This window comes from Eretmochelys imbricata, chromosome 5 (assembly GCF_965152235.1).
Source record: "Eretmochelys imbricata isolate rEreImb1 chromosome 5, rEreImb1.hap1, whole genome shotgun sequence".
In the NCBI taxonomy this organism is placed as follows: domain Eukaryota; kingdom Metazoa; phylum Chordata; order Testudines; family Cheloniidae; genus Eretmochelys; species Eretmochelys imbricata.
In genome coordinates, this window is record NC_135576.1 from 122,567,044 (window position 1) to 122,586,151 (window position 19,108).

The 19,108-nt window shown below is 43.2% G+C and overlaps 1 protein-coding gene across 1 annotated transcript in view; it reads right to left on the minus strand.

The window, feature by feature from the left end:
• The window catches only part of GRIN3A (glutamate ionotropic receptor NMDA type subunit 3A), a 92,578-nt gene extending 77,338 nt beyond the window's left edge, over nt 1-15,240 (minus strand). The window contains exons 1-2 of the mRNA XM_077816495.1: nt 14,978-15,240; nt 14,476-14,887 (exon numbers count right to left, since the gene is read on the minus strand). Coding sequence (XP_077672621.1) covers nt 14,476-14,887; nt 14,978-15,240 — 675 coding nt within the window. The remainder of the gene's footprint in view (nt 1-14,475; nt 14,888-14,977) is intronic.
• Nucleotides 15,241-19,108: the final 3,868 nt, after the last annotated feature.

Below are 19,108 nucleotides of genomic sequence, written 5' to 3' on the forward strand. Positions count from 1 at the left end.
GCTACTGTAGTAAATGAAATAATAGCGATAGCAATAATTTTCACCTACTTTGGGTAACTAGATCACGTAGTCCTGTATCTTGTGTCGTCATTAATATCAAGGCAAGCGGGGTGTGAAACATGATCCAATATGGAAGGCACCGATTTATTCCCACTTTGCGCTGGTGTAAATGACTGCATGAGATGCACAGCAATGCAGAATCTGGGCCCCAACTCTTGAGGACAATGGAGCAGTGCTAATTTACACCCGCTGATTTACACTCCGCTGATTTATACAAATGCATTCATTTTTGATCATTATTCACTAAGCACTTCTGACAAATAATTGCCAGCTGCTAGATTGTTTGCAAACAGTTTTTATTACCTGCTCAGTATTTATTGTTCTCTATGTTGTGCAACTGGTCATGTAAGTCACATGCTATTGGGCTTTTTTCTCCTTGACTGTGACTTTTTTTTTTTTTAAGTGAGAATAACAAAAAATGAAAACAAATTCTGGGATGCATTTTTTAATGGGTCTGTAACAAAATCTCTGAAAATGTCAGGCCTCACAAACATTTTCATTAAGACTCAAGGCTGTTTAAGTTCTCACGAATGATGGATAATAACAATGACTCCGAGGATCACAGGGAACCCAGCTTAGGAACCTGTATGTGCAAAAATATCCTACAGTTTTTTAACTCTTTGGCTGGCTGTAAGTGGCGTGTAGAAGCACCTTCTGCTCCCTGACAACCTGAAAGAAAGGGATGATAGAGCAACAATATCCATGAATTTGACAGGAACCTATGAGCCAAGCAACTGTTTGCCTCTATTGGATAAATTACTGCTTCCCGAGTTGGAGAAACTGCAATACAGAAGACAAAGAAAAATATATTTCCCAATCTCAGTTTTGATCCTCCACATACTCATGCCTCTGTTTCACTGAATAAGACCTTCTGCATCAGTTTTCCAGGAAAGGAAGTTAGATCTGGCAGCGCCCCCAACCCCTCACACCATCCTGGATGTTGAAAAAAGAATAAGTATGCAGCACCAGCATGCAGCAACCAATTCTAGATAGCATTTTACCAGCTGGCTTGGTGGGAGAATTTAAGTATTCTATAAAATGCCCTGCTTAATGCACTTAAAACCATTACTACCAATAAACAGAATGGTTTGATCTGCTGCCACCAACTGTGGACAACAGTGGGGCATTTAGTCAGCAGCTTGAGAAGGCAGAGGTACAAGCTCATGCCAGGGTTGCCCCTGGTGCTGAGAGGACTTTAGCTTAAACCAACTTGATATAAACCAGGTGTAAATCAGTGGGAGAGCGCTGACCCCACAATGGTTTGCTTTGGTTGAAGGAAGTCAATTTCAAATGCACCCTTTGGTTAAGCCAATGCAAAAACGTGCGGAGAGAAGACTCTGGTCCGCTCTCTAGCTGCTGCTGTGGCCACAGGGTGCACAGTGTTGACCGTGCACATACCTATTCCCGTTATGAGGGAATAGCTGGTATAGTTAGGGATCTGCCATCCCTGCCCTACCTCCAGCTTGACTCATTTTCCACTCCATAGCAGCACAAAAAATTCTCCCACAGAACTAGGTATTGTAATAGGACCTGCCTGTGGGCTTCCAGCATTCTTTCCTGCCACCCTAGGCAGCAGAGCTGGATGGGTGCTGGTGAAACTAGCATCCTCCAGTCACTGAAGAGAAGACAGGGAGTTAGACCAAGCGTCAGGGATTCATAAAAATGTATGGCTAGAACGGACCTCTAGAAGTCATCTAGCCCAGCCCCCGCACTGAGGCAGGGCCAAGTAAACCTAGATCACCCCTGGTAGGTGTTTGTCCAGCTTGTTCTTGACAACCTCCAATGATGGGGATTCCACAATCTCCCTCGGAAGCCTGCTCATATTTCACCTTGTATGCACAGAATCCCTGTTTACATTAATTGGGGCCCTGCCTGGAGAACAAAGATAGAATTATAGCCGCAGGAAGGATTTTTACTCTCTGCTGCTTCTTCCGCCACATAAAATATTTAGTAATAACTCCCTTCCTTGTAGTGGTTTTGTCAGGATAAATACATTAAAGATTGTGAAGCACTTTGAGATCTTCGGAGGAAAAGCACTAGATAATAAATAGATAGTAGTAATAATAAATAATACAAATTATTATTGGAGTAGTATGCAGAGGACCCAGTCAGGATCAAGGCAACGTTGTGCTAGGTGGTGGACACACAGATACAAAGACACGGGCGTACATTTTCAAACATGATGAGTGAATTTAGGCCCGTGGTTACTGGGAGCTCAACTTGAGACAACCTAAAAGGACGTGATTTTTAGAAACTGCTGAGCAACTGGTCTCTGAAAATCGGGGGCTTTTCAGGAGTCTCAAGTTGGATCCCCCAAAATGAGGCACCCAAAACTCCTAGTCACTTGTGCAAATTTAGGCGATGATTCCTGCCCCAACAGATTAATCTTCTGTTTCTGCAGCAGATTTTCAAAAATGAAATGGCTGCCTTTAAATTGATAATCTCCCTGTCTTCAGTACTTATACGGTTGCAGTACTATAGTCTCTGAGCCTCTCACAATAATGTATTTTTTCCTCTAGGCACCCCTGGGAAGTAGGGTAGTATCATCTGCATTTTACACCCGAGGAACTGAGGCACAGAGAGATTAAGATACTTGTCCAAAGTCATAGAGGAAATCTGTGGCAGAGCAGGTGTGTCAACAGTTAGGCTGGCACGCTAATCGCTGGATTATCCTTTGTCTCCATCGTTGGCCCACTAATCCCTCAATTCTTTTAGATCTATGGTATTTGTTTGTACAAAGTTTCTGCTTCAAGTCCTCAAAAGTATCCATTACCACCTCAAATTCTCATTTCTACTCCCCCTAGCATCCCTAATCAAGTTCCCAGTTATCTAAATAGCTAAATATTAAATATTTAATCTGGGATTATAACTGATATTGGTGCAATCTGCAAAAAGATATTGATAACAATTCGAATGACCCTGGATTTAATTAAGTGAATAAAAGGATTAGAATCAAGACGTATGGGATGGACAAAGGGTTAGTGTTTATTTTTTTAAAGAGTAATTGTATTAAAATTCTTGTAGCTTTAAAGTAGAGAAAATGGTAGATAGCAAAATTCAAAGCTAAGGTTGAATAATATATTAAACCTTTGCTATTATTATTTATTTGTATTGAAGTAATACCTCCAGACCACACTGTGCTAACAACTGTAAGCACATGAAAAGATAGTCTCTGCCCGAAAGGGTTTACAGTTTCAGCATATATTGATTTATTCTGGTAAACACATCAAAAATCAAACAGCAAATATTCATTTCAATGATTAAATGAATTCACTTCAGCCATGCTTGTACCTGTTTGCTTGCTTTCCATAAACATTTGGGCAATCAAGTATTACAAGGACAGATGTTCACAGAAAGTGAACTTCAAAGTAGAGTGTGCATGTATTCACAAAACCAAATTTTAGATGAGCTGTCATGGGTGTGAAGGGAAGGGTAGACACCTTTGGGGTCCCTCTTGGCTGGAGGAAAAACCCTTTCACCTGTAAAGGGTTAAGAAGCTAGGATAACCTCGCTGGCACCTAACCAAAATGACCAATGAGGAGACAAGATACTTTCAAAAGCTGGGGGGAGAGAGAAACAAAGCCTTTCTCTCGGTCTGTGTGATGCTTTTGCCGGAGATAGAACAGGAATGGAGTCTTAGAACTTAGTAAGTAATCTAGCTAGATATGTGTTAGATTCTGTTTTCTTTAAATCGCTGAGAAAATAAGCTGTGCTGAATGGAATGGATATTCCTGTTTTTGTGTCTTTTTGTAACTTAAGGTTTTGCCTAGAGGGATTCTCTATGTTTCGAATCTAATTACCCTGTAAGGTATTTACCATCCTGATTTTACAGAGGGGATTCTTTTTACTTTTTCTTCTATTAAAATTCTTCTTTTAAGAACCTGATGGCTTTTTCATTGTTCTTAAGATCCAAGGGTTTGGGTCTGTGGTCACCTATGCAAATTGGTGAGGATTTTTATCAAACTTTCCCCAGGAAAGAGGGGGGTAAGATTTGGGAGGATTGTGGGGGGAAAGACGTTTCCAAACGAACTCTTACCCAGTCACAAGTGTTAGACGTTTGGTGGTGGCAGCAAAAGTCCAAGGGCAAAAGGTAAAATAGTTTGTACCTTGGGGAAGTTTTAACCTAAGCTGGTAAGAATAAACTTAGGAGGTTTTCATGCAGGTCCCCACATCTGTACCCTAGAGTTCAGAGTGGGGAAGGAACCTTGACATGAGTGTATTTCCAAAGTCCTTGCACTCATCCAATCAGAGAACAGAAACTATATCAGGTGACTTATCTGACCAACCAAATAACCAACACATCTAGGGCCCAATCTAAAACCCAGTGAAGTAAATGGAAAGACTCCTGTTGTCTTCAATGGGCTATGGATTAGGGCTGTCGTGTATTCTTGCAGAGAACTGTTTGCGATCATTCCATAAAGTTAAATAGTTCCGATATTCTGCAAGTTATTCCATGTGAATTCTTTGCTTACTCTTCTTTTAACACGTGCTGCTGGAAATGATCACAAGAGTAATATCATTTGGGCAACTCTGTCCAATTCTTGAACAATCCACATATCTATTTCATGATAGGCACCCACTTTGCATTGGTTGCACCATGGATATAAATTTGCAGTTTACACTTGTGGTAAGAAATATTGCACAGGTTCCAAATACCCAAAGATGACACCTCACTTGCAAATAACTACACATCCATTATATATGCATTGTTGATACGTTGGAGGAAGACATGACATTCTGTCTCACTGGTACTAAAATTTGGCTTATTTTAGTGCCTAAGTGCTTTTTTGAAAATCTGACCTCAGTTGTGGGTGCTGAGCACTTTTGAAAATCAGGTCTTGTTAATTATTGTTGTAATATAGTAGTTCCTAGAGGCCTTTATGAGGACTGTGATCCATTGTACCAGACACTGTATAAACACAAAGATAAAGACCGTCCCTACCCTGGAGACTTTACAGTCTAATTTATGACAAGATGGAATAAGTGAGTGTAACAAACAAAAGAAGGGAAGAGAAGAATAACAAAATAAAATCACAAGGATACAAAGGGTAGTGATTGTGCAACTTCTTGGCTCCTAATGATCCCCAGGCTTGCTTTTAATGCCATATAAATATGTATTTAGGGAGTGAATCCTTTCCCATTAGCAGTTCATAACTGAACGATTCAATATTTGCATGATGAAAGATAACACGGAATAAAATGCAGCATAGCAAGAATGTAATAAATATTGTGTGAAGGATTACATTCACTAAAGAGATCTTATGGGCATAATTGGATGAAAGCACAAAACTAATTACTTTAGCAGGCATGTAAGTACCCAGTACCAAGCAAATAATTCATACAGATAAAAAGTGGTCCCAGAGATGATTGAATAAATGACAGTTTTGGCTTCTCCATGGTTGTTGCCGCTGCACTGTCTTTAATCAAAGGATGCCAGAGAGCACTGTAAAGTGTGACAGGCTATTTGTGGGACTAGTGTATAGTTACATTTCATATCAGAGCACTTAATGAACTGATTATTTAAAAGAGGAGTTTTTTCTCCCGTAAATCTCTGAGGTGCAAACATAAATGCTACATTTTGATTTTTAAGTTTCACTTTGAAAAAATGTAAATCGCTTAAGTTTCAAGAACTAAGGAGACTGCTGAAATGATCTTATTTAAATGCTGACCTTTTCTCCGCTAATAGATTTGGAAGCCAACAGTGATTATGTGGCATGTATTACTCAGCCAATTTTGGCCTGGGCCTTGCATCTGTTATTCAGATAAAACATAGGAACTGACACCCTACCAGACCAGGGGCCTGCCTAGCTCACTATCCTGTGTCCCTCAAGGACTACTAGCACAAGAATCTTTAAAGAAGGAAAGTGCTAGAAAGCTGCAGTTGGCAATTTCGTTATGTCAATGGGAGTTTTGTGTGAGCAAGCACTGCATGATCTGTTCCTCCATATGGCTGGGAAATAACCCAGGATTGCAACAGATCATTTATCTGCACAAGATACTGCATCATTAGTTTCACAAAATAGAGGGAAACAAATCTTGGGACGATAGTCTTACCATCATTTATGGCACCAGAGTCCCACTGACATTAGCGGGAATTCCACACATGGGCTGAGGGCAAGATAATCACTGATGGATGATGCAGTTCATGTGTGAGTTGTCAAATGGCTGGGAAAACAGAGCGTAGGTTAAAAACTTTCCCTGAGCAAAGCAAATTCTCCCTCCCTCGCCCCCCCCCCCAAACCCCAGGGAATAACAATAAATTACTGGGTATACTTGCTTGTCAAGTATGCCATTGTGCAATGGCACGCTCAGTTTTAAGATTCTGGCATTAAAAATACATGTGGTTTCGTTTAGTATTAATTAATTATTTCGGCTGCCCTTAAAACAGTTAATGGTGTCTATTAGTTCATTTGTAAGATGTTCTTTTTAATGTCATCCTCATCACTGTAAGCCATTTGAAATGAGGACATTGAAACAAAAAGGTTTGTTTCACTTTATTTCCCTTTCAATAGTGTAGTAAAAACGAACTTCCTAGTATTAATGGAAAAGAAAAGATAAATTATACCTAAGATAACTGCGATATCATTTCTAAAGAGGGTGACAGCAACACGTCCAGGTTTATATTTATCTTTCCTATGTAATGACACTTACATACTCATTACAGTAAAGAGCCTGATAAACATCTGGTTTCCTATGGTGAGCTTTTCAACTCATAAATATTAGTGAAATTCAGAAGCTCAGAAGAAATAATAAATAGTTTATGCTTTCATGTAAAATCCCCACTGCGAAATCAGCAAACTTTGAATTGAGCCAAAATAATACTGAGTTTTGCAAAGCAGGTGAAAAATCTCTTTGAGCAAATAGGCTGTTTAAAATGGGGGGATGCAACTCTTTTAAACAGCATGACTGAAAGAGTCTGCCTGCAAAAGATAGCTGGTCCCTCTGGCTATTAACTGCTGCATCCTATAGTGTGATCTTCATATTACAAACGAGATTCCACTTTTAAATCAAAACACTTGTTTACTCTTGAAAATCTGTCTTGTTTTTGAGTCCGTATTAAGATACAAAGCTGTGGGCAGTGACGGCTCTCTCTTCCTTAAATGAGTCAAGAGCCGGCCTTTAGGGAAATGTGAAATGTTTAAAATGTGCTTGTGCAGCGTATTCAGACCCTGTACAATGCATCCTAAATATTTTTCAAGTTGTACAAGCAGCTTTGGAAGCGATCATCACAGATGAAAGCTGGTAAGAAACAGCAATAAAAATACATGGGTGAGAAAAGGGAAGTAATGCCCACTTCTGAATGTCCTGACATTTGATTTATCCTGCATCATAATGATCAGACGCTCATGGTAATTTCCCTGCTTACTACTCACTAGCAGTGGCTGATGGTGCACCTGTGAATTCGCCCCCCGCCCCCCCCGACTCCCCATCTGCTGACTGCAGCTATTCAGATTCAGGTGACTGAAACCTTTTAGATAAAAGTTAATTAGCCAGCATGCTGCAGATCAAATCTTTCCAGCGCAATGCCAAATGGAAACCTTCCAGGCGGCTGCTGGAAGCGTTCTTCGCTGAGCATCCCCCTCAACATCTCAAAACTGGTAATTCATTTCAAGTGAGAGTCAATGAAGCAAATATAGGGGAACAAATCAAAAAGTTCAGCATCATCTTTCAACCTCGTGGAACGTGCACTTTCACATTTTGCACAGATGTGTATTTACCAATATACTGTGCACATATATAATTCGATTAATAGATTCCAAGGCCAATGGGATCATTTAATCTGACCTCCTGTAAAATATAGGCCATAGAAATTCACCAAAATAACTCTAGAGCAGATCTTTTAGAAAAACATCCAATCTTGATTTAAAAATGGTTAGTGATGGAGAATCCACCATGACCTTGGTAAGTTGTTCCAATGGTTAATTATCCTCTCTGTTAAAATTTGTGTTTTATTTCCTGTCTGAATTTGTCTCGCTTCAACTTCCAGCCATTGGATGGTGCTGCACCTTTCTCTGCTAGATTGAAGAGCCCACTATCAAAAATGTGTTCCCTATGTTGCTACTGAAACTGTGATCAAGTCACCACTGAACCTTCTCTTTGTTAAACTAAATAGATAGACTCATATAAGGCTTATAGTGATTGAGCTCCTTGAGTTTTCTAATCTGTTAATCATCGTTGTGGCTCTTCTTTGCAAGCACTTAAGTTTATCAACATCCTTCTTGAACTATGTACACCAGAACTGGAAAGAGTATTCGAGCAGCAGTCAAGTCACTGCCATATTACGAGGTAAAACAACAAGAGTCCCCTGTTCATGCATCCAAGGATCACATTAACCCTTTTGGCCAAAGTGTCATACTGGAGGCTCTTGTTCAGCTGACTGTCACCATGAACCCCAAATCTTTTTCAATCACTGCTCCCCAGAATAGAGTCCACCATTGTGTAAGTATGGCCTATGTTCTTTGTTCCTAGATGTATACATTTACATGTAGCCACGTTAAAACGCATATTGTTTATTTACCAAGAGATCCAGATCAATCTGTATCAGCGACCTGTCCTCTTCATTATTTACCACTCCCCCAATTTCTGTGTCATCTGCAAACTTTATCAGTGATAATTTTGTGTTTTCTTCAAGGTCATTGATAAAAATGTTAAATAGCATAGGGACCCCACTAAAAACACCTGCTTGAGGATTGTTCCTTGTTTACAGTTATGTTTTGAGACCTCTCAATTAGCCAGCTTTTTATCCACTTAATATGTGCCATGATAATTTTATGTATGCAGTGTTTTTGTAGCCATGTTGGTTCCAGGATATTAGAGAGACTTTTGTTGGTGAGAGACAAACTTTTCAGGTTACACAAAAAGCTCTGTGTAAACTTTAAAGCTTGTCTCTCTCACCAACAGAAGTTAGTCCAAGAAAACGTTAATTTTATGTCATTCTAGGCTTATAATCACAGTGTTGAGCGTAAAGTCAAATGCCTTACAGAAATCTACCTGTATTACATCAAAACTATTATCTTTGTCAATCAACCCTGTAGTCTCAGGAAAAGAAAAAAAAAAGGATATCAAGTTAGATTGACAGGCTCTATTTTCCATAAACCCATGTTTTTGGACATTAATTATATCATCCTCCTTTAATTATTTATTAATCAAGTCCCATATCCACCTGTCACAGGGGAGCTGGTCTCTGTGGTTAGGCTGAGCCCAGCTCCCCGGGACTGGAGAAGGTGAGCGCAATACAGCCAATTAAAAGAAGGCTGAGATATGCCTGGACCTATAAAGGGCTGCTCATAGGCAACTGGAAGGAAAGGACTGAGGCAAGTGGAGCCCTGGGAGGAAGGATTGAGACCGGCTTAGCCCTGGTCAGCAGAGGCCACACTGGAGTAGGGCTAACGACTGTGGTGGGTCCCTGGAGCAAGTGCTGCGACTTCAAGAGGGGAACAGAGTTGGAGGAGGCAAGGAAGCTGCCAGGAGCTGGAAAGCCAGAGATCCGCGGGAGGGGTGGCCCTGAAGCCTGGGGGCCAGGTATTGACTTAACTCTGCATTCTGTTTGCTTGTTAAACTTTGCTATCAATGAATAAACCTTCTTGACTGGGCATAGCAGTGCATGCTTGCAGGAGGGGGATGCAGTGGTGACCCCCGCCCCCATTATTTTGCCCAGGATTCATGTCAGACTGACAGGCCTATAATTACCCGAGTCATCCTATTTACCCTTTTAAAATATTGGTACAACATTAACTGTCTTCTAGCTTTTTGGAACTTCCCCAATGTTCCAAGACTTCTTAAAAATCAAAATTAACAGTCCAGCGAACTCATCAACCAGCTCTTTAAAAACTCTTGGATGTAAATTATCTGGACCTGTTGGTTTAACATGTTTGACTTTAGTAGCTGCCATTTAACATTGTCCCATGATACTAGTGGAATGGAAAGAATGTTCTCATCATTGTATGATATGAGTGCATTATCTGTTTTTATTCCCCAAATTCAAAACAGAAATATTTACTGAACTTCTGCCTTTTCTGCATTATTATTGATAATTCTATCTTTTCCATTCAGCAATTAGTAATATGCTATTCAAATATACCTACAGAGAGAGACAGATATGAGCATGAGTTGGCCCTTTTGAACAACTAAGCTGTATATATTCAATGGCAAAAGCCACTTGTACTTGGAGATGGGCATGTCTTTTTTAGCAAATAGTTTGACAAAAGAATGAATTTTTTTTGATTGAATGAAACTATTTGTGAATCTGAGTCGAACTGAGTGAATAATTTCAGCAAAATAAAATATGGGAGGAAAAACATTTAAAAAGCCAGTTTGTTTTGACATTTTTGAAATGAAACATTTTGACTTTTCATTTTGACATATTTATTTAGAAATTTAGCTACAGCACTTGTTGATTCTGAAAAAAGGATTCTCTTCAGTCTGGAGTAACTGAAGTCATAGACCACACACAGGAAATAATGCAATATTTTCCATCCATCATCCAAATCTTCTACTAGGACAAAGCCTATTGACACAGGGAATATGGTGAGTCAAAACACCCCATGTCACAAACCAGGCTGAAATGTCAAATAAATTATTTAAATAGGCTCTTGAATCTGCTAAGCTGTAGGTCGCACTGTGAGGAGGAGGATTTCCAGATAGATGAGATGTGTAATAATATATAAAATTACACTTGGAATCAATGCATTAAACAAGGAAACCAAAGAGCTAAAACTCTAGAAGGAACAAATATTACCTCCCAAACTGATGCCAATATTGGTTTCCCAGTCTCTAAACAAGGGCTGTCCAATCACCCACTGAAAAAACACTATACAAACAAGGACACCTTTCCATTGGGTGTCCCCTTCTTTATGGACTCAAAGGTAGTAGACAGATGAACTGCAGTTGTAAATACAGTGGACTGTGGAAATTCTACCAGTCCTATAGCGGGCATTGCACACATCCCTATACAAAACGTGCACATTGTAAAAACAAGAATCAGACTGTTTCTGGAGAACACATACATAATGTTGAAGGAAAATGATAGGGATCTAACCCTGAGCTTGTGAGGAGGCTTTGGTTCTGAAACGGTAAACACAGGACAGCAAATACACATATTACCGCTTTTAATGGTAGACAATTGCACAACCAAGAGCTTCCACCTAACACAGGAAAGATACAAAACAACATTTTTATGACCAAAATGCCTGTTGTGTCTTCAAAATTCACATTCAGAAGGATTAAAAATTCTCAGGTTGCTGTCCAGACAGGGCCTGATTCTTGGTTACTTTGGCCTTCAACACTACTCTGGAAGCAGAAAGAGACCTTAGCTTAAATGAGAATCAAGCCCCTTAGCCCTAATAGTGTACGTGTAAGAAATATTCCTGAACCAGAATAATTCAGCAGGAATTGGAAGAAAGCAAGACTCAAAAGCCACCCTTTAAAGAGGCTCCTTCATATCTCTCACAGTCTACAACAGACATGTTTCATATTGTTTTAATACTAAAATGTGTGGAATGGGAGAAAATGAGCATTAAAGCACATGAAATAGTGTCAGCTTTGTATGGTATTGAGAGATCCTTTATAAACCTAAGTATTTGGATTCAGACAAATTTAGGATGATTATGTAGCTTTAAAACTATCAAATATTGTAACTAGGCAGTACTGCTTTGCCAAAAATGACTTCTGTTTTGGAAACATCGCCTTGATTTTTATATTTGACAGAAGGCTGTCTTCTCCTTATGCCCACTTCCCAAAAATGCCTTCCCCTGCACAAGTGCTCAGACTTACTTGGGACTAGTGGGTCAATATCACTTCTGGAGGTACCACATACCCAATAAGGTCATACCATTTGGCACTCAGTATCCTTTGACACTACAAAACCTTTTCTAATGGTAATTTTACAATTGAACTGCAAATTAAATGTCAAAATTCCATTTGCTGCAGGAGCATCTGCTGTATGCCCAGATTTGCCATTTTAGCAGGGATTCACCACTTAATCTAAAAATGTATCTTTATTTTCCTTTTTGATGCTCCAAAGCCACAATCAGCTGGTTCCCACTGCCCAGTGGTGCCCAGAATATCCCATGCCTTGATATCAGATACTAGAGAAACCTGCTGGAACACAGAACCAGTATATATGTGAATAACCAGCAAGGCATAACGTCTCCTTGTCCCGCCCCTCCTGCTATATCCATCGCTGAGTGTCATCTCCACACTGAACTAACTGTGAAGATCATTAGCTGTTTATTATTTTATTGCACTGCATGGTTTGTGAAGTTTCTTTTTAATAATAAATCTTGGTAAAACGGAACAGCTAATGCTTCATTTGTAGTTCACCCTTAAAACGTACTTTTCAGTATGAAAATTCGGAAAAGACTGCTACAAAAATACTCAACCACCTCACATACTTCCAACAACTCTGCCTATATCTATACTCTCCCCATACCACTGGCTCAGTCTGGTAGGGCGATTTCATTTTCAACCATTTGCCTGTGAGTCATCTCCCTGGGAAAGTTGGTGAGTGGCAATCAGAAATCTTGGGATTGGAAGGGAAACTATCTTGTCTGTGTACATAATCATTCCATGTAATATTGCATAGACGAATGCTAAGCAAGACTCAATTTCTCGGTGTCTTTGGTCAAGAACTTCTGCCTCCAAATTAATGAATGGCCTGTCAAAACTTCAGTGTGATTTGCACTGGTATTAAAATGAAGGAAATCCTGATCTGTTTGGCCCAATGATAGCTGTAAACTGCTACATTTTGCTGATATTATGATTACTATTTAGGGAGAACTTCATGAAGTAAACTGTGTTCCTTGGTAATAACTAGGTTTAGATTTATTGTCAGTATACACTAGTCATTAGATATTGCATAGAGAATGGAAAGTTGGACAAGAATGGCATGTTTTACTCTATATAGCATTGTATGTGGCAGGAGATAATTCTAAGATTTCAATCTAAATGACTTCTTCTGATGCTATGAATAGGGTACCACTTTCTGTTGTTGTGATATTAGCTTCAGGAATGTAGAATTTGACAAAAGGCCAGATTTTTTCAGCTATTTAGGCATTCAAATATGAGGCACGTGATGAGATTTTTGAAAGCACCGAGGTGCCTAACAACTGTTGGATGAATTCCATGGCATCACAGAGTGCTCTGGGCATGGGCATACTATACATGGTCTCTCCCTTTATCATTCTAATACCAATATTTGTGATTAACCAGTTCAATTTTGGAGATGCTTCTCCCTTTTCACTCTGATGTATTTGATTTTTTAACCCTGTACTCTCCGGCATTGGCTCTTGATGGGAGAAGATTCACTGGAAGATTTACCACACTCCACTTTCCTTTCAGTTAGAGTCTGCTTCCCTACACTCTGTTTGTTAAATGGGCATCCTAGGACAATACAAAGGTCTGCCTTGAGGTGGAAAATAAGGTGTTTTAGAATCTGTGTTCTGCATTTGTCAGTACGTTTTATGGCTACCAACCCACTCCAGGTACATTTGGAATCCGAATATTGAAGCCAGGCAGCCTGAACTAGATACCTAATAAATCTGAGGGCTTTTACTGCATATTTTAGATTGGTACTTTTTTTTTCTCTGATGGAACAGAACACTAGGAAATGTTCTTCAGGAACAAAGTGAAGAGAAAGAGTATTCTGCCCTCCTGCCCGAAGGAAGTCTAGAGTGCGATAAAAATGTTATCCAATCTTAAATTAGGGGTGGCTGCTGCTTCCCCTACAACACGTAGGGCTGTGTGTGGGTGTGGGTGTGTAGAGGAAACAGCCTACTGATGCAGGTTTTGAAATTGTCAGCTATGCATAGTCCCTTCGTGGCAAAAACCCACAGTGCTGGGAAACGGTCTTTGAAGAAGTTCTCCCTCTGGCTCAGGGGAGCTGCGGAGTGTGTATGGTCTGACCCACAGCAGGGTGTTTATAGAGCAGGTTGCAGCAGCCGTTCGGCCAGCCTCCTCCTCTCTGGCTTGAGCCATCAGGTTAGGGGCTGAATGGCCAAGCGATTGAGCCAGCTCTGGCTAGACACCTGTCCTGATGCGCACTGGGGGGGGGGGGCTCCCCCTGGAGACATGCAGGCACCCACTCCGCGGCTCTTTGGGAGTTCAGGCGTTAGATGTGTTTAGTTTGTATGGGGCAGGGCGATCTGCCCTATAAGCCTGGGGGGAGGGATAGCTCAGTGGTTTGAGCATTGGCCTGCTAAACCCAGCGTTGTGAGTTCAACCCTCCAGGGGGCCATTTAGGGATGGGGCAAAAATTGGGGATTGGTCCTGCTTTGAGGTTGGACTAGATGACCTGCTGGGGTCCCTTCCAACCCTGATATTCTATTCACAGTGGGACACCCCTCACTGCCTCTTGCCACTCCCCCCACCCCTAATACACCCCCCTCTGTCTCTCTTTCCCTCCCCTGGGGACCTTACCTGGCTCTTCCGCGGGAATTCCCGGAGCACGATGCTGATGACCGGGATGCGCAGAGCCGAGGAGACGAACTCCAGCTCCAGCATCTCCCCGGCGCTCTGCGGGAAGGCGAGGAGGGCGGAGACCCCCCGCACCACCACGGTGTGGCAGAGGCTCTCCAGGAAGGAGAGCGGGTCGCTGCTCCAGGAGGAGCTGGGGGAAGAGAAAGGCAAGAGAGGTAGATCGCCCAGCCCGGCCTCGATGGCCATCACCACCTCCAGGGACAGGTTGTAGGGCAGCAGCCCGCTCACCCGGTTGAGGTTCTCCACCCCCAGGAGCAGCGCGTCCTTGGGCAGCAGCAGCAGCTCCTGGTCTCCGCTCTCGGTGCCAGTCAGGTTCCCGGTGCCCAGCTGCGCCCTGTTCCCGATCCACCGCCTCCGGATCCCGGCGCCCTTCCCGCCGGTAGTCCTGGGAGTTTGGGCTGCCTTGTGCGCACTTTGCCCCCCGTTGCTCCCTTCCTCCTGCGCTCCGGGAGCGGGGTCCGGCGCTGCTCCGAGCGGGGCGTCATTGCGCGCCCCCCAGCTCCAGCCGCGGCTGGTCCGGGAGGTAGCTGCCCAGGGCTGCAGGTGAGCCGCCCCGATCCTCACGGTGTGCCCGATCCGCTTGAGGATCTGGCAGGGCTGCGGGTGGGAGGAGGAGCCGGGCACCCGGGCCAGCACCAGGGCGCAGGGCGGCAGCGGCAGCAGACAGACCCTGCTCAGGAGCCACCACAGACCCAGTCTCCACATCGCGGAAAGCCAGCGGCCGGGGAGCCGGGAGGAGCGGCCGGCCCCTTCCCCCCTCCCAGCTCAGCCGCCGCCTCCTGCGAGCCCTCGCACCGCCCAGCAGCCAAAGCCGGGAGCAGCTTCCCAGCCACGGGGGTGGCGGCCGGCTCCAGTCACTCCAGGCGCCTGGGGGCCCCGGCGCCAGCCATTGGCCCCAGCGGGGGGCAGCCGGGGGGGACCCTCCTTCCCCAGCAGCATCGATCGCTTACCCCCGCCCCGAAGCGCCCGGACAGCCCCGTCCGCTCGGCAAAGAGTCAGCGCAGTGAAAGGCGGCCCCCGCCAGGCGCCCTGATCATCGCCCCGCGGTGGCCAGGAGATCCCGCCGGTGGGGGGGCCCCCAGGGAGCCCAGCCCCACATCCCCGCTCGGGGAGGGGCCCAGCCTCAGCCCTTCCTCCAGCTCTTCTGTGCTCGCTTCTCCACCCCCCCCCCCACCCGCCTCCCCCAGCCGCGGGGGGGCTTGCTCCGAGGCGACAAAGTTGCCGAGCTGCTGGATGACTCCGGTCCGTCGCTTGGCTGCGCTAAACTCCCACCGACAGGCGCTCTCCCAAAGCCGGCGGGCCGCCCCAGCGCCGGGCACAGTCCCCTCCGGCGGCGCTGGGGTCCGGAGCGCTCCGCTGGCTGCCCGCAGTCCCTGTGCCCCAGCGCTCCCGGGCAGAGCCCAGAGCCCGGGCGGACAGCTCCCCCTCCAGCGCCCTGGGTCCTTATCTCAGCTAGCACGAGGCATAAAACAAGCGTGAAGGGTCCGATTGGCGGACAAGGGCTATTTATAGCTGCAATCTAGACAGCTCTAACCCCGTGCTGGGTTTGTAATAGGGGCGCTTTTGCACGTGGCCATGTAGACAGCCAGGTTTCCCCCTCTTAGACTCCGGAGAGCCTGCTTGATACAGCCTTTGCTGACACGCGCCGCAGCTCCCTGCATGGATCTTGACAACAGGCCCCAGAGGCAGCGTCTACACACGCGCCAGGATTGGCACACGTCATCCTCTGCAGCTGCACATGAGAGCAATTTCTTACACGCGGGCCACCTGGTATTTTGGGTGCAAGTGGCCAGTTTTGGGGGAGGGATAGCTTGGGGGGAGGGATAGCTCAGTGGTTTGAGCGTTGGCCTGCTAAACCCAGGGGTTTGAGTTCAATCCTTGAAGGGACAATTTGGGATGGGGCAAAAACTGGGGGGATTGGTCCTGCTTTGAGCAGAGGGTTGGACTAGATGACCTCCTGAGGTCCCTTCCAACCCTGGTATTCTATGACTATAGCCCTAATGTTTCTGAGCTGTAAATAGCAGCTAGAGAGATGGAAATCGTTCCCTTCTCAGACTTTTCCTAACTTCTCCAAGACGATTTAGTTGTCAAACAGAAAGAATGACACTCCAACTTTTATCATTGGCCTATAGTATGACCTGCAGCTTTATCTTACTAAAGGCAACAGCATTGTTCCCAGAGGGTAAGGGCAGCAGGACTAGACCCTGAATTTGTACCTTACCAGATTTCTCACCTTTGCACCGCTCACTTCTGGGAATCCAATATTGCTCTAGATGCCGTTTCCATTCAGCTACTGCTTCAGATTTAAAAAGGCTTCAACCTGTGGGACCTGCAATCATTGGTTACCAAGCCATCACCCTTGGTTAGAATGACTTGTAGAAGACAACTGTTTTGTACAGAGAAAAAATTCAAAGGGAGCGAGAAAGAAATGGGGGGATGGGGTGGGGGAGAGAGAAAGAAGGGGTGTGTGTGCGTGAGTGTGGTTGTCTCCATTCCTAATGTACAATGGCATATCATAAATTCAAAAGTAGTAAAAGTACCCCAGCATTGGGGGCGAGGATGTTGTAGGTCATGACTGAGGTGCATTAGCAAAGATAGAAGGAGAAAATGTTCCAGCACCTAGTTGTATTATATCTACCTCCTACAAATGCACTCAATTCACTCTTCCGTTTCTTCTTTTTCCTCCATTCTTCTCATGCTTTTAAAATTCATTTCCATTTACTTCCCACTCTTATCCTCTTCCCCATCCTATTTATCCCTGGTTTCCCCCCCCCTTCTCCATTTTTTTCCTTTGAAGAAGGCACCCCTTTAGATTACAAGGTGCATCTTTGCAGGTTCCTGGCTTCTTTGATTGGGAGAGATGTTTTGAACATAGAAAAGAACCAATCCAGCCTATAGAAAAATGGACCTTTCCAGAAACACACACACACACACACCAATTAGAGTTGGGTGAAGCAGCTGTGATAAAATAAGAATGACTCAAACCTTGGCTCACAATGTCACTTAGCGGGACCCACATCCTTTCCTGAGGTTTGGGAAAGCTTGCTAATTCCTTTTGAAATTAATGTCTTTAAGGTGCCACCAGACTCCACTTTTTCCTTGTGTGTACCTCAGCAATTCCTGGTTTTCAGCTGGGACTGCAAGGAGAAATCTTGCTCTTCGTGAGCAGCATACCTATGTGGCATTTCTCACCCACTTGAAACTAGGATATACTAGAAATCTCATAAGAAAACTAACATTCATATGATTTCCAGTCCAGTTTCCAGACTAAGATGCTTTATAAAGTTATAAGCTTTTACACAGGCATCCAGGCTTCTAAACCAAGCGGTTTGACGTTTGTTCATTATTAGTTAGAATCCCAGGTGCAGTGAAACTTGTATAAGAAACTACTCTAGTTATACAAACTTGTGGTTTAAGAGTCAACTGCAAATTATCATGCAAGGTGTACCACTTTGCTCCAGGTTTATTAGAACCTGTTGTAAGCAATGGGCTTCCACCTGTTCTTTGTGTGCAGATTTCATTATAGTAAAAACCAGAAGAGTTTCAGGAAAATTAAGTAAGATTATTACTGTAAAAGTTACAGTAAGTATCATAATATGTTTCAGAGTGGTAGCCGTGTCAGTCTATATCAGCAAAAACAACTAGCAGTCCTGGTGGCACCTTAGAGTCTAACAAATTTATTTGGGCATAAGCATAAGCCCAAATAAATTTGTTAGTCTCTAAGGTGCCACAAGGACTCCTCGTTGTTTTAGCATAATATAAGAACTGGATGAAAAAATTATGGTAAACCGTTTATTCTGCTTGTGAATTGTTGATGAGCAAATCACAATTTTCATTTTTGTTCCTTATTCAAAACAATTCAAAACAATAATTTCTGCAAATAATTCTTGGTCCGGAGCTCATTCATGATTGCAAATAGTCAATATGAAACATTTGAGCTGTTTTGATTGCGCACATGGTTCAGATGATATGTTTCTGTGCCCTGACGGGAGAAGTGGAACTTTTAAAGCCAGCATTCCAATTTGAATATTCCTTATTATGAAATCTAGATTTGCTTTCTGCAATATATGTTTATAATTTGCTCTTTCTGCAAATATTCTGCAATATACGTTTATAATTTGCTCTTTCTGCAAATATTCTTGCCAGCAAAGTTCTTTGTAACGGTCTGGATTGAGCAAAGCACTTAAACATGTGCTTAATTTTAAGTGCAAGAGTAATCCCATAGACTTCAATGGGACAACTGCTGTGCTTAAAATTAAGCATATGCGTTTCCTGGATCAAAGGCGGAATATCTGTGTGAAGTGATCCTAAAATGGACCCAGAAACTAAGTGACTTTGTTTAAACAATTTGAATGGTCATGGATATTTTTTTTCTGTAGTTGCAAATATTAATGTGGAAAAGATACAGTTTGTTATGGTAGCTAAGGGAAATGCTGTCTTTAAAAGTGCGTCAACAATGAACTAGTTTTCTTACAATGTCACATTCTCATTCCTAAGGTTGACAGTAGGATAAGTTACCAGTCTTGACAAATGCTCGACCTTTTCAACTTTTAACTTAATGACTGGCTGTGTT